The sequence below is a fragment of the Ambystoma mexicanum genome, chromosome 4p, assembly GCF_040938575.1.
Source record: "Ambystoma mexicanum isolate Mex_15411 chromosome 4p, UKY_AmexF1_1, whole genome shotgun sequence".
Classification (NCBI taxonomy): domain Eukaryota; kingdom Metazoa; phylum Chordata; class Amphibia; order Caudata; family Ambystomatidae; genus Ambystoma; species Ambystoma mexicanum.
This window is the reverse complement of record NC_090927.1, coordinates 535,525,508-535,539,520: the sequence shown is the minus strand read 5'-3', so window position 1 is coordinate 535,539,520 and position 14,013 is coordinate 535,525,508. Positions and strand designations below refer to the sequence as shown.

General features: G+C 43.7%; 1 protein-coding gene across 15 annotated transcripts in view; it reads right to left on the bottom strand.

Annotated features, from left to right (window-relative positions):
* FBXO25 (F-box protein 25) overlaps positions 1 to 14,013 on the bottom strand; it is a 989,471-nt gene that overhangs the window by 789,077 nt on the left and 186,381 nt on the right. For 14 of the 15 annotated variants that reach the window (XM_069606066.1, XM_069606067.1, XM_069606074.1 and 11 more), the window contains exon 3: positions 3,007 to 3,107. In XM_069606066.1, coding sequence (XP_069462167.1) covers positions 3,007 to 3,107 — 101 coding nt within the window. Of the gene's footprint in view, positions 1 to 3,006; positions 3,108 to 11,556; positions 11,758 to 14,013 lie in introns of those variants that run through there. The other variant, XM_069606075.1, reaches the window with a different exon arrangement.

Below are 14,013 nucleotides of genomic sequence, written 5' to 3'. Positions count from 1 at the left end.
CAGGTGATCTTCCATCGCTTCTCCACCCCCAGGGTCGAGATCCAAAAGCGATGGCCTTTCCTTGGTTAACTGCGTAGAGGATCCAAGGGGAGTAGGAGTGAGAATACCGTCTGGATTCTTGCAAAAAGAGTGTCCTAAAGTGGTGGACACTGCCGTCCCCTGAACACGTTCCTAACTGAAATCAGTCAAAAAATAATGTTGATTATACAATTCATTATGCACAATGTGTCATTTATATTCACTCTTCAATTAGTACCTATTATAGGCATTCCAGTGTAAAGAATACTCCTTCTACAGTGTTAACTAAACAGCAAATTATTTAAATCAACACAAGAGAGAATAGGATAAAATTATGAGCTCAATGTGTTTCGGGCAAGGCCCTTCCTCAGGAGCATCTTCCTCTTGCAAATTATATTTCTTCACTATACGGTATCTGAGGAATAAATGTAAAAGATTTTTTTTATCAATATTTGGGATATTTTCACCATTTAGTAATTTTACAAATATGTTTTTAGGCACATACTCATGATAGAGGATAGCAAATCTAATCTCAGAGATTCAGTGAGATGGGTGCAGTATCTAGCTATCCCAAATATTAAGAGTTTCACTGTAAGGTAACTCAACAAGTAGTCAGATAGTTAAATTTTTCATGAACGGATTCAAAGTACCATGTATGGCAGATGTATCGATCTGTCTTTGGTTCCAATGGATATACTGTAAAAGAGGGGACAGCAGAGAGACTGTTATTCTCTCTTCTACCATGGATGATGTTAGTATCTATTAGATAATAAAAAAATCATACCTCAGGAGTAGTGTGTAACGTTCACTACTGCATCCGGGTAGTTCAGAGAGATTTCACATCAGTGTTCCCAATACAATTGCGTTCAAGTGCTTTAGGCAGGGTATATGGTAATCTGTAAAAGATTACATGCACTAGTAATTATCTCGTAGTAGTGGTATATAACACCTTATGTGTCTATTGACATGATAGGTGTCTAGGATTCCTAAAAAATTATTTATCACTGTATGATTTACTTTAAACCCAGCATTGTAGCTTACCAAATTTTGTCTGCGGTCCCATGTGAACCCCCCTCACTGTCACAAGGGATTCAAAGATGGCCACGAGTCCCGTGTGAACCCTCCGGTTTCTCACAGTAAGCCTCTACAAAATCTACTCACTGAAGGTGGTATTAATCCAACATAGGATAACTAAACTACAAGGTAAATCAGAAAAGGCACCTCAAAATATAAACTTTCACTGAGATCCCCTCTTCTGACGCCAGGTGACAAATGATTCTCATAGCAGCCGTTACCCCTATCTAAAGAAAATAAACCATCTCATTATCATTGATATGAAGCTTTTGAACAGCACTGACCTGGCCATGGCAAAACCGCATCAGCTGACGGCAACCCTGTGGGCATGGGGCTGGAAACAAAAGTAAACACTGTATTATCCAGGCAAATCGTCTTTCATGCCTGCCGGACTAGCCGCGGATGAGTGCTTCATACTAGGGACCCAATGCTGATCACCAGCCCCAATGCTCCCTCCAGCACTCCACAACCAAAATGCAGCCTTTGTCACTCACTGTACTGCTCAGATGGGTCTCTGCTGCAAATCGTTACACTTAAAGGCCTCCAGACCGGAACGACCCAGGGTGCGGTAAAATAGCTTCAGCAAAGCAGGAGTCGGCCGGAGCATCCCACAAACGCCCCAGTGCTATAGGTAACGCTCACACCGCACTCCCATGTTCAGCGGCCTCCATCTAGGCGACGGCCTGTGTCTCCCGTCCTCAGCAGAAAAATGTCTGTGTCGGTATGCCATGGGGGAAGAGGAGGGTTAGTAGACCCTCAGCACTCCACAGCAAGGTGACAGAACCATCCAGATGCCAGCAGCAGGCAGAGGCAGGTCTCACTGTAGGCTTCTTACAGGCCACCGGGAGGAGCTACACAGCTCACGTCCTCACTGTACCGGGCGCCATCTTGAATCTAATTGCATATCTTTTACTGTGTAATCTATATCCTTTTATTTTGTATTCTATGTAGCATAGATTTTCTTTTATTATTGATCTAGTGTGTTATATTTTCTTTTTTGCATGTCATTTCAGTGTCAAAGTTTAAATAAAGTGCACACACTTAAATAAAAATGTGTTTACAGCAGCTTGTCAACAGTGTTTTTCTTCAGGAAGAAGTTGGATAAAGGAATTTTGGATCGCCTTGGGCATCACTTTGTTCTGAAGGACTTGTTGGTGAGGGCAGTAATACGACTATAAGAAAAGTAGAGTGGGCTGCTTTGCTAGCCATACCTTAGGGCTGATTGTTACAAGTCTTAAAGTAAAGAGTCAAAGGATCCCAGGGGATAGTCTGGTGGATCCTCCACCATTGGGAAACCTCTGGAAATGTCCTAATGTGAGTGGTTAATGACAGGATCTAGCATACTATTCTTCTTAAAGCCATTCTCGTAACTCAAGAAGTGACTTTTTTTGAAAACATGTTTTTATTGATTTTTAAACAATAGCGTAACATCGTCCAGTCAATCGTGTCAGTACGTTCCACACTCCCCATTCCCCCCACCCTCATCCCAGCCTACAACTCAAGAAGTGACATTGTTGGATCCAGCCTATAGTACAGGGCACACCTTTGTGACTTTGGGAATTGGTGTAGGTACAGAGAACACACACACAATTAACCAAATGTTTTACCCAGTATAAGCACATCAGAGCGTGTTTAAGCTTTAGACTTAGGCAAAACATGCAACACTCTGTGTGGGCCATTGGAACGTCTCACAACTGTTCAGTGTCAAGCCTTATTGGAGTAAAAAACTGTGCCCTTCAGTGCAGATCAGATCTCTGCAGCAAGCGCTTAACCAGTAGAGCTATAGGACAGAATAGAGAGACATGATAGGAAATTATCTATGTCTGGCAACAGAGGTTGATGAAAGCTTAGTGTACAACTATAAAACATCTATGAAGAGATTTCTAAAACAATTTAAATGAACAGATGACTTACAGTGAGATTGTGTATTGTTATTAAAATGGTCCTTCTTCCTTTTCTTTACTTCAAATTCACAATGCTCATCAAACACTTCTGGGTCTTCTACCTCCAGGTTACTGAAATGAGAAATATAAACATGTTTCTATAACAAACCACAATTTGTAGCTCAGTTTTTCAACATGCCAACCATCTCTTAAAGTGGTTTATTCAATGTATACTGATTAATTTGTTTATTTTGTTTTGTATAGCACAAACTCTGTGCCCTACCCGCCACTTCAGAGTTCATTTTTACAAATACAAATCTGGTTAGCGATTTCGTTTGGATAAGGTGCACTGCATAAATGGCAGAGGGCAGAGTTTTCCCCCATTAGCAGAGACAAATGTTTGGGCATCATGGCACCCGAGACAACTGGAAGCCAATTGGCATTCTCACTCCAGATTAAAGCTTTGCAGATAAAACAAATAAATAAGTTGGAAAGCTGAAAATAATCAGAAGAGAAGTTGCAAACTGAGAGAGCAAGCTTGCTAGACCACAAATTACGAAACAGATTTTGTAATGGTCCTATGTGCACTCTTGCCAGAATGCCTCTTGTTTTCAAGGAGAAGGGGGCAGAAAGGGTTGGTTTGCAAACAAGCTCAATCATTGCCTTTTCCGGAAGCATCTGGCCCTTTTCTGTTCCAATATGTTTATTTCCATGCAACCTGTCACGATCATACTAGATGAAGGCAGTCATGAACCCAAATGCAGCGAGGCATATTGTGACAAATGTGCGCCATGTGTCCCTTCTCCCCAGAGTCCAGGGAGGTGAGGCCGCTCTGCAAGCCCCCCCCTCCCCATTATGGGTCAGGACAAGTGGGTCCTCACTCGAAGTGACTCCCCACTCAGGGACAAGGACTTCCAGCAGTCCGATAAGGACCTCCCAGACATGCATGGTCTGCCTACATGGTACTTGGGAAAACGTTTTACTCCAGTTTTAACTAGCCCAACCAGTGACATTCCTTCTATTTCTTTGACTTCAGGTAATGCTGAATTTCGTCTTGGTGCCACAGTCAAAGAGGAAGGACACACCCTTTTTGGTTGCAATGATGTACATAACCCCAGGAAGAACTGTGAATGGAGAGGAAATGCCTACGCTGGGAGGAGAGGGATTCCCACGCAGAGGTGAGCCTCTGGAGAGAGGACAGCCTGGAGCAGAGCCACGCTGAAATGCAGAGCCTGCGGTAGCATGTAGAGGAAGCCAAACGCTAGCTGGACACCAGAAGGCTGGTGTCCTCTCCGACCAAGAAGCCACTGTCGGGGGAAGAAGCAGAGACTGAGAAACACCCCTTTCGTCTGGTGGTGCTGCCATAGGAAAACTGTGGTGGGCCTGGAGGCCAGTAACATCTGCCGAGACCAGGTCGGCAGGGAGAGCCCGGATCCCACAGGGAAGCAAGCGCTCCCATGGAGCGACTACTGCTGAGAGGTACGAACACTTTGTATGAAAGCTGGGAAAGCCTATGAGGTTATAGGAACCTGATAAACCTGAGCAGGCAAGCACCCAATGTGAATCAGATTGAAATAGTTATAAACACTTTGCATCCAGACTGGGAAAGCTGACAAGGTAACTGGGCCCGCGGCAAGCGCCCTATGTGAGTCAGAGTGAAGGAGATAGGAACACTTTGCATCAAGGCTCGGAAAGCTTACGAGGTTACAGGGGCCCTGTGTGAATTGCGTTAATTAAGAGAAAGCAAGTCTGTCAAAGGGCTGGGGAGTTCGAGGGCCACAAAATAATTATAAGGATAACTATTGAAAGGGAACCTGGAGAGGGTATGAGTAAAACCCGGGTTTTCCTGAGGGAGGGGGAACCATGCGATGGATATTTCCTTTTGACCAACAAAGTCTGTTGGTTAATGATAACCAGCCTTTAGCAGCACTAGAGCTCTCCATGTTTTGGTGTTCAAACAGAAGGTGAGCTGCTAACTGTGACTATGCCCTGAGGCCGGCCAGGGCTATGAAGTAACTTTTTGTTAGAGAAAAATACAAAGTTGCGCTTTCACCTTAATAATTCAATGAACGCTGGATTGTAAACAAAATTATGTTGTTTATTGGTTGATGATTTCACTGTAATTAAATAAGTAACCTCTCGAGTTCTCTTCATTCAAAAAATAAAAATACATTTCAGTTAGGGTTCACTGAATCTTTGCCATTTTTTCACCTTGTTTTAGGCTCACATGAATATTTATTTCTTATTCAAAATAGTTGCCTACTCCCCTTATTCAGCTTTATGGTCTGCTCCCCAACACGTGTTTCCCCGCTATTTTTGTCTAGCGGTTCTTCAGGAGGTGCAGTTTTCAATAAAAGACATGTTTTACTTAATTTGATCTGGTATTTGCTTCTCCTTGTGTTCTTGCATGAGTGTATTGATTAAAGTCCAAAAAACCAAGACAAAACAAGAATATGGGCCCGTTTTCTATGTCTTTAAACCACATATATTAAATTCCCTAATGGGAGAAAATTGTTTTACTGGATAATTGTATTGGGCCATATAGATACCCTGAAATGAAGGACGTATGATATGCATCTTGAGTATATTGTGGTCATATAATTGCTGAATACCATGCTGAACATTAGATTAGCCATAGCTATAAAATATGAGGATTATAGCTCCCACTCTGTGCTTACCTTAAAGAATAAATTGCTTGATCTTCAGGCGATCTCACAGTGGTGCGATTGCCATTGTTTTTTGCATTTCAAAATGGCCTTTATTTATGTCACGCAAGGACATCATCGCGTGTGTGCGATGACATCACATGTTTTTACGCTTGGTCGCCATTTTAGCTCAGGAATATGAACCTGGCGTTTTGTTTCCATTTCTTGTACTTCTACTTAAAGAGATCTACTTGCTGTATATATATGAATTACTTTTCTGCTTATTTTTTCAAGCTTGGTTTTAATTAAGCACATGGAACATTTATACATATGATGATTGAAATTTCTTATGAACAAAATAGAAATCCGTAATGGTCACTGACACTGAACTGGTAGTCATGATAAAGCATTTGTACATATGATGATGCAAATATCTTTTAAAATGGATGAGAAGCTGAATTGATAACTAAGGCTAAACCAATAATTTCTATTATTTATTGTATATATAGACACAATTGTCATGATACATTATTGGAAATAGAAAAACAGTTCGATTAGGTTTAGAGAAAATATAGTGTGGTATAATTGTGATGGTGTCTATAAAAAATGGTATAGCTCCTGGCCTGTGTTGAGGCCGGAGTGACACGTATCCATAGTGCAAATCCAATTTGCTTCTCATTTTCTCAAAGGTTTTTCTAGATCACCACCTCTAGGTGGAAGGGATACCTTTTCTATTCCAAAGAACCTAAGTTGACAGAGTTGTTCTTGATTGTGAGTTTCCTGAAAGTGTGTAGCTAACGGCGATCTTGGATCTTGTTTAATGATGGCTCTAATAGGCTCTTCAATCCTCGTTTTCAATGTCCTGATGGTATTACCTAGGTACATTTGGTTGCATACACATTTTATACCATAAATCAAATTTTTGCTTTTGCAGTTGATCAGCTATTAGGCTTTTGAATTGCGGTTTTGGCATTTTCTGAGTATTTGCAAACGTGCATTGGCCGCATTAATAGTTTCCTTTTAATGGTGGTTTAGCCACATAGATTCTGGCATCACCGGTTGTGATTTTTTATACTGGAAGTGAGGTGGGTTTAGCTTGTCTTTCAAATTCTTTGTTTTACGAAACGTGATGCAGATCTGAATCCACTTTCAGTATGTTCCAGTTTTTCACAAGGATTTTAATAATGTGAGTATTTGTGTTTTAAGTTAATGACTCATATTTTTTGATGTCTGACTGTTTGTGGTTTGCATATTGTGTCCTGTAGAAGATATTCCCTGGTCGTGCTATAGGCTTTTTAAAAAAAAAAAGATATTTTTTTTTTTTAGAAGATTATCATTGTATCCTCATTTTCTGAAATTTTGCATGATGTTTCTCACATTCCTCTTTGGTGGTACAATTTCTCTTGACTCTCAGCATTTCTCCATAAGGTATGCTTTGGATGACATGAGTTGGACGATTGCTGGTCACATGTAGTATACTGTTGACTGCTGTGGGTCTGATCTACAAAGTGGTATGAATCATGTTTGCTTGAATATAAAGATTGTTGTCCAGGAAGTTGATTTGTGATTGGCTGTATTGTGTGGTAAGTTTCAAATTATAGGTGTTGTCATTAAGATAAATGAAATAATCCTACAGTTGTGATAAAGTTCCATTCCAAATCATAATAATGTCATCAATATATCACCCCCAAATAATTACATTGTTGTTTGTGAATGTTGGGTGCCGCCATGCGTGCTCAAGTTCATAATGCCCCAAGTAAAGATTGGCATACACTGGGGCGAACTGGCACTCATAGCGGTTCCTTGAGTTTATTTGTACAGTTGTTTATTGAAAATAAAAATGTTATTGCTTAAAGTAAAGTACAACAACATCTCAAGGATCATTAAATTCTGTTCATGATAAGATCTGGATCTCGTTTTAAAAAAATAATCCGTTGTTTGAAGTCCTTTATTATGGAGAAAGCTGGTATATAATGCTGAAACATCCATAGTAACTAGCCAGTAGTTTGGCTCCCAATATATAGTTTCCAACTGTTGAATGATATGTTTTGTGTCTCTGATATAAGAAGATAATGAAGCTGCTAGTAGTTGTAATTGCTGATCTATGTATTCTGATATTCTCTCAGTAAGAGATCCAGTGGTAAATCTGTAAATGTTTTGTGGATTTTGGGTACAAAATAGATTGTGGAGATAATGGGAAAGGATATGCTCATATACAGGTGTTCTTCATCTGTTAATAGTCCCTTGTCTCTCCAGTTTTGGCTCATGATCGTCCAATCTTCTTGTAGTTGTGGAAATGGGTTTGTCTGTAGTTTCTCATAGCACTGTGCATCTTCAAGGTGTTCCATTGCTATCTTTATGTAGACCAACAAAGTCTGCAGGATAGTCATGAACTATCTTATTTATTTGAAAATCTTATTATTGATTTCCGGAATAAACAACAAAGGAGAAAAACAAAATGAAACTGTCAAGACAGAGAATTAACTGCCTTATCATATTGACGAACCTGAAGCGAACGACAAGCCATCTAAGTGATTGGGCCAAGCAGAAGCCAAAGTTAGAGGAAATTGCTTCGGCCTCTCTTTCAGTTTCAGTTTTTCAAATTGGTAGGGCTAGATTATTTGCATAGGAGTTTGACTAAGACATTTTCTTTTGACAAGCACCATTCGTTTTAGTTTCTAGGTAGGGAACTTCCCTCAGAGATGGGGCAAGATAGGAGTTTTCTTTTTCTTTTACTTTAAATAAAAACCCTTGAACCATGTCAGTCATTTGTCCAAGTCCTCCTCCTGGTAGCCCCAATGGCCACGAAAGCCATCTTATTTTCATTTTGACTGGAAGAGAATGCACTGGAGAGGAATGCACTCAGGTCATGGGTTTAAGAATGTAGCCACCTGAGGACTACAAGATGGCCGCCAGATGGGGAGCAGCTGATTGTTGCTCCTCCGACCCTCGGGACCTGTGCATGGTGGTAATAGAAGTTGTTGGCCTCCCCAAGCACGAGAAACCACGAGAACACCCCGCAGAATAGAACCCCATGTGGAGGAGAAGGTCCCCCGGCATAATCCGATGTCCGATTGAGGATCCGAAGTGGGGGGTGAGAGAAGCCCAGTGAGAGACGGCCAGCATTGCAGCAAATAGCAGGCACAGCCAGCAGCAGCCTGGCAGGGACCGTGAGGATGTGGGATAGAGGGGCCCGCCGAAAATCTCCACTCAGCCCTCAGCCTGGAAGTGGTTTGAAGCAGCCCAACGCTGGGATCCTCCCAGAGTGGAACCAGCGAGAAGTGAGGGAGAACGGGAACCGCAGCTCCCACGGCCAGAGCCGGAGAGGAGGAGCCTTGCAGCCCCAGAAGTGGCAAAGACGGCACAGAACAGGGAGAGATCGCCCACGAGGGTGCCACGCGGCACAGGACTCAGCCATGAGGGGAGAGCGGGCTCGAGCTCCTAGGCGAAGCCGCGGGCAGAGGATACGGGACGGGGTGAGGAGGAGTGGTCCAACGGGGGAGGGGGCCAGACAGACTAGTGCAGGCAGACTCCCGCAAGGAAACTCATCCAAGGAGCTCTTTCAAGGGACTGCTTGCAAGGGCGTGTGAAACAGCCCCCCCTCACCCCCTTTTCCCAGAACAGTGAGCCTCTCATGGGACCAGTGCCAGGGCCAGCGGAGGGCACACAACAGAAGAGGGGGAAGGTGTGAGCCCCATCATATGGACAGGTGGGCACAGTCAGCAGCACAGAGGGGGGATACGCCCCCAAGCACCCCAATAGGCAACCTGCAAGGTGAGGCAAGGCGCCTTGGGAACGGGGGCCCAGACGAAGGAGGCCCATAAATACCTTTGTCACTGACTGGTAGGGTCAAAAGGATCAGCTGCCAGGGATCCAGAAAGCGGGGGTCAAGCGGCCCAGCAGAGGCCAAGAGGGCTGAAGGGCAAGAGGCATAGTGTCCACGCGCAGAGAGACAGCACTGAGAGAATCGGATATGGAGAACAAAGTGAGAAGGCCTAGCCACATCCAAATATAAGGGCCATACGCTATTGTCCCCCAGAACCTACAACCACTGTCACCACGGAGGAAACCAAGTCCGCAGGGTCAAAGGAAACAACAGGGGAGCAAGATAGCATCCCAACAGCCCAGGAAATCACATCCAAGGTGAAAGGGAAGAAACCCAGCTTGGCAGCAAAGGGAACCAGGAAGCCCCAAGACTCCAGACTTTCGAAGCTATGGAGCTGTGTTATGGGGCCCCACCGGCAGGGAGAAGACAACCAATAAGGAAAAGGGGACCCCCAACTACAAGACACTGGGGACGAGGTTGTCACCACTACACTCCTCAAGCAATTCTTCACGGAATATAGTGACAAATTAATGGACACAGTCCAAAAACAGATGGAAAGAAAAAGAGAGGACATAGTGGATGCCCTGCAAGACTTTAAAAGATACATAAGCAAGGTAGAGGAGAGGGTGGATACAAACGAAAGAGCGATCCAGGACCTTGCCGATGACGCAAAAAGGTGGACATACTCATCAAGCAGCTGGCCGCAGCTACCCAGAACCTTGAACGCCAAGCAGAGGATTAGGAGAACGGGTCCAGAAGATCAAATATACAAATTAAAGTCATGCCTGAGGAAGTAACAGCAGTAAATCGCGTCTTCGCAGACCTCCTGGTCCTAGACAGCCAGACGAGGTCCATATATACCGGGTAAACAGTCGGCCCACGGAGAACGGACCCTGGAGCTAGACCTAGGGATGTGCTGGTGGCACTCCACGACTATTCAACCAAGGAGAAGATTTTGCAAGAGTCAAGGAAGGCTAGTCAAGTATCATAACGGAGCAACCATACTCCTATTCCAAGACCTTGCCCAGATAACGTTGATCAAGAGGAAGCAGATGGCACCAGTCCTAAAGGCCCTGAGGGACAAAGACATAAGATATAGATGGACCTTCCCGTTTGGACTGGCAAGGCAATCAAAGGAGGATAGGATTATACGAAGAAGGAAAAAAAATGAGTCACACTATTGAAAGTGAGACTAAAATCTGGGCACACTTTAGGGCAAACAATCGCCAATGAGATTCAAATGAGTGATTCAATTTTTTATGACTACAGTCATATTTCATATGAAAACATGAATAGAAAATATTTCATAAATAAAGTAACAAATCTTCATACAATTCACAATATAAATGAAAATGTAAGATTCAACAATGATCACAGTTACATTCTAACAGAATGATGTGCATTGCAATTTTTCAAACAAACTAAATTGAAGAAAACCAATAAATTCATTACTTGTTTCAAAAACGAAAGATAAACACTTCAATTAGGTGGTAGGCTCCAAGTGTGTCTTTCACTGTCAATGCGACGTGTTTCAGGCTTTCTGCCCTTCAACAGGTATATCAATTCATGAATTCAGTAAAATAAATAAATAATATCGTTGCCACTATGTATTTTTTAGCTAACTTTCACTATCCTATTATGTCCTTAAAGAATGTAGCGTCACTGACCTGTGTATCCAAGAGATGTCTCTAGGATTGCTTTAATATAGAGATCAGTGTCGATCCGTCTTCTCTGCAACCAGGTTGGTAAGATCGGGAGGTAAATCTAATGAGCTTGATGTGGGTATTGGGGACGGCGGGCCAGATATGGGACCAGTCGCTAAAGTATAGCGCTGGGCCCCACATCTAGACCCTTGGTTAAAATGGTTTCAATGCACTATTATTCGAAAGATAAATAAGGGCTCACCTCAATGTGAAGTGAAGCAGAGTCATTAACTTGGGGTAAAGCCAACTGCACGTGTGGCATTGAGATTTCACTGCTGGTCTTGCATTGTAATGAGATTATGTTGGGTGATTAATAAACAGCATGTTTGGGGGTTGTTGGGATATTAGATTTCGTTAGACAAAATATGGTACATGGAATTGCATTCTTACTGCATTCATTAACTCACCAGAGCTGTGCGCCAACTGGTCCAAGCCGATTTTCGGACATTAGATTCTGAAGTAAGCCATGGCTTTTGGATCCTAGAGATGTAGGATCATTGTTTAGCATATTAATAGGACGTTAATTGTTTTACGGCAGGTTGACTGTGGTGTAGATTAAGTTTCGTACCATATTGTGAACTGAGGCGGAGAGCCGCAATGCTAGAATCACTCGTCTTTCTTAGTCCGAACGTTGTCCCGGTTGCTGTAGTAACCGCCGTGCATGCGCAATGACCTTTAAAATCAACTGGTCCATCGTAACTTCTAACGAAGAGCGCCATGTTGGATGTGTGTTAGGCACTTTAATGTCTTAGTTTGTGGATAAATTCCTTGTGTGCACGTAATCAGAAATTCTGTTAACAATGCTTTCAGCCAAAGATTTTTTAAGGCAAAGATTTTTATGTCCAATAAACATGTGAGAATTTCCTAAACTTGCTAGGTGGATACTCTCCGTTGTGCTGGAAAATATGGCAGTTTTTCAAGTGTTACAGTGTTAAGTCCTGAATGTTGTAGTATAGTCAGGAAATTCTCACATGTTTATTGGACATAAAAATCTTTGCCTTAAAAAATCTTTGCTGGGGATCACTGGGGTGGAGGGAATATGGGGAGAAAACATCGTAGGTGAGACATGGTATCCCCCATTACATTTCCGGAATGAACCCTCTATCCCTCAAACCTTTTTTAGGCTACTGTCAGCCCTTTTCCAAGCCCCAAACACAACTCTGGTGTGGAGACAAAGACGAGGGCTATGGCGGTGTACCAGTGGAACAGTCAGGCACGTCCAGCGAATGGGTTTCGCCCTAGTCAGGCAATTGAACGTAATGACCCACACCTGCAGTCATTTATCAATCCAAATGGATATGATATGATATGGCATTTATAACGCACCTATACACAAGTGTTTCAAGGCGTGACAAGGCAAGGTAGGGGAAACAGAGGGAGGACAGACAACGATCCTACTGGGCCTGGTGACATTGAGGTCGCGCAAGACTAGGGGGAAGGGGAAAGGTGCGGGCGGAACGGGAAGGGGCAGTGCAGTACATAGGATAATAGTAAAATAAATAAAGACAATAAATGAGGACAATAAATAAAAGTGCGGCCCGCTGGTGGCAAGTGCAAGTGAAGACATCAGGTGTCAAGTGCTAGTGGGGGCTGTAGGGATACATAAACGGTCCTCAAGTGCAAGGGTTGCCAGGGGGGCAGTGCAGTTGTGCAACTGGCGAGGCAGGGACCTGGGCCTGAGATCATAGGGCAGCCAGGTAACCAGTGCAGTTTACAGATTCAGCCAGGAGATCAGCAGGGGAGAGGAGGAGAGAAGAGGAAGGTCTTGAGGTGCTTCCAGAACCGGAGATGGTTCTTCTCAAGTTTCAGAGAGGCAGGGAGGCTGTTCCAGAGTGAGGCCCCAGCAGAAGAAAAGGAGATCTATCACCAACTCGCTGCTTGAAGAAGCAACTAATCCTAAGGGAGTTGGAGGCGGATTAGCGAAGAGCTTGAGAAGGAAGATATTTAGGAAGAGAGCTGGATGTATTGAGGTCCCAGGCCCCAGAAGGCCTTGTGGACAATGAAGAGGGTTATAAAAATTGTGTCTGCACAGCAAAAGAGGAGGCATGCCGGAGAGAAGCAGGTGTGGCCCGAAGCAGGCTGGAGACACAGGAGCCGGGTGCTGTGCCGAGCAGGAAAACGGGATGCCGAGGCCACAGCAAGAGGGTCTGCAGGTCATGCCGCCCTCCTTGTCGGGTGCATGCAGCAGGAGCTGTGGGGGTGCCGAAGCATTCCAGCCACCGCAGGACAACAGGAGAGTGAGCAGTGCTCTTTGTGGCTGCCACGAGTGAACAGCGGAGCTAGTGGAAGCTGGAAAACAGAGCGAAGAGTGGAAAGAAACCGGAGAGAGCTGCTGTATGCAACCAGTGAGTGCAATCAAGGAAACGCTCATACCAGGGCGCTCCTGGAACCTGAAACAAGTACTTTTGAATACCAAACAAACTGAAATTTGTTATAAGTACTTTTGAATGCCGAAACTTTGAACACTGAAGGAATTGAAAGGCATAATAAGCACTTTGAATGTCGCACAATGAAAAAACAAGCTTTGAGCACTTGTGAGTGGAGTGAAAGAAAGGAGGTGCATGAAGCAGATACCAGGAAATGAATTGTCTGAGATACAAGTGTGGCAAAGCCAAGAGAATACCAAGAAGGATATGAGTTGAGAAACTAAGTGTTGATGAAGCTACAAGAGTTCAAGAACTGTAGTGTTACGCTCATCTGGTCTCTGCGGAGGCGTTGAGGCACGGTTGCAGCCCTCCCTGGTGTTAGATCTCCCCCTTCTGGTTTCGTCCTCTGTGGATCAGCTATGGGCGGTGACAATTGGTGGCACTGCTCCTGATTAATGTGAATGATGAGCTCTCTGTCCTGCTACTTCTGGCAGGGGC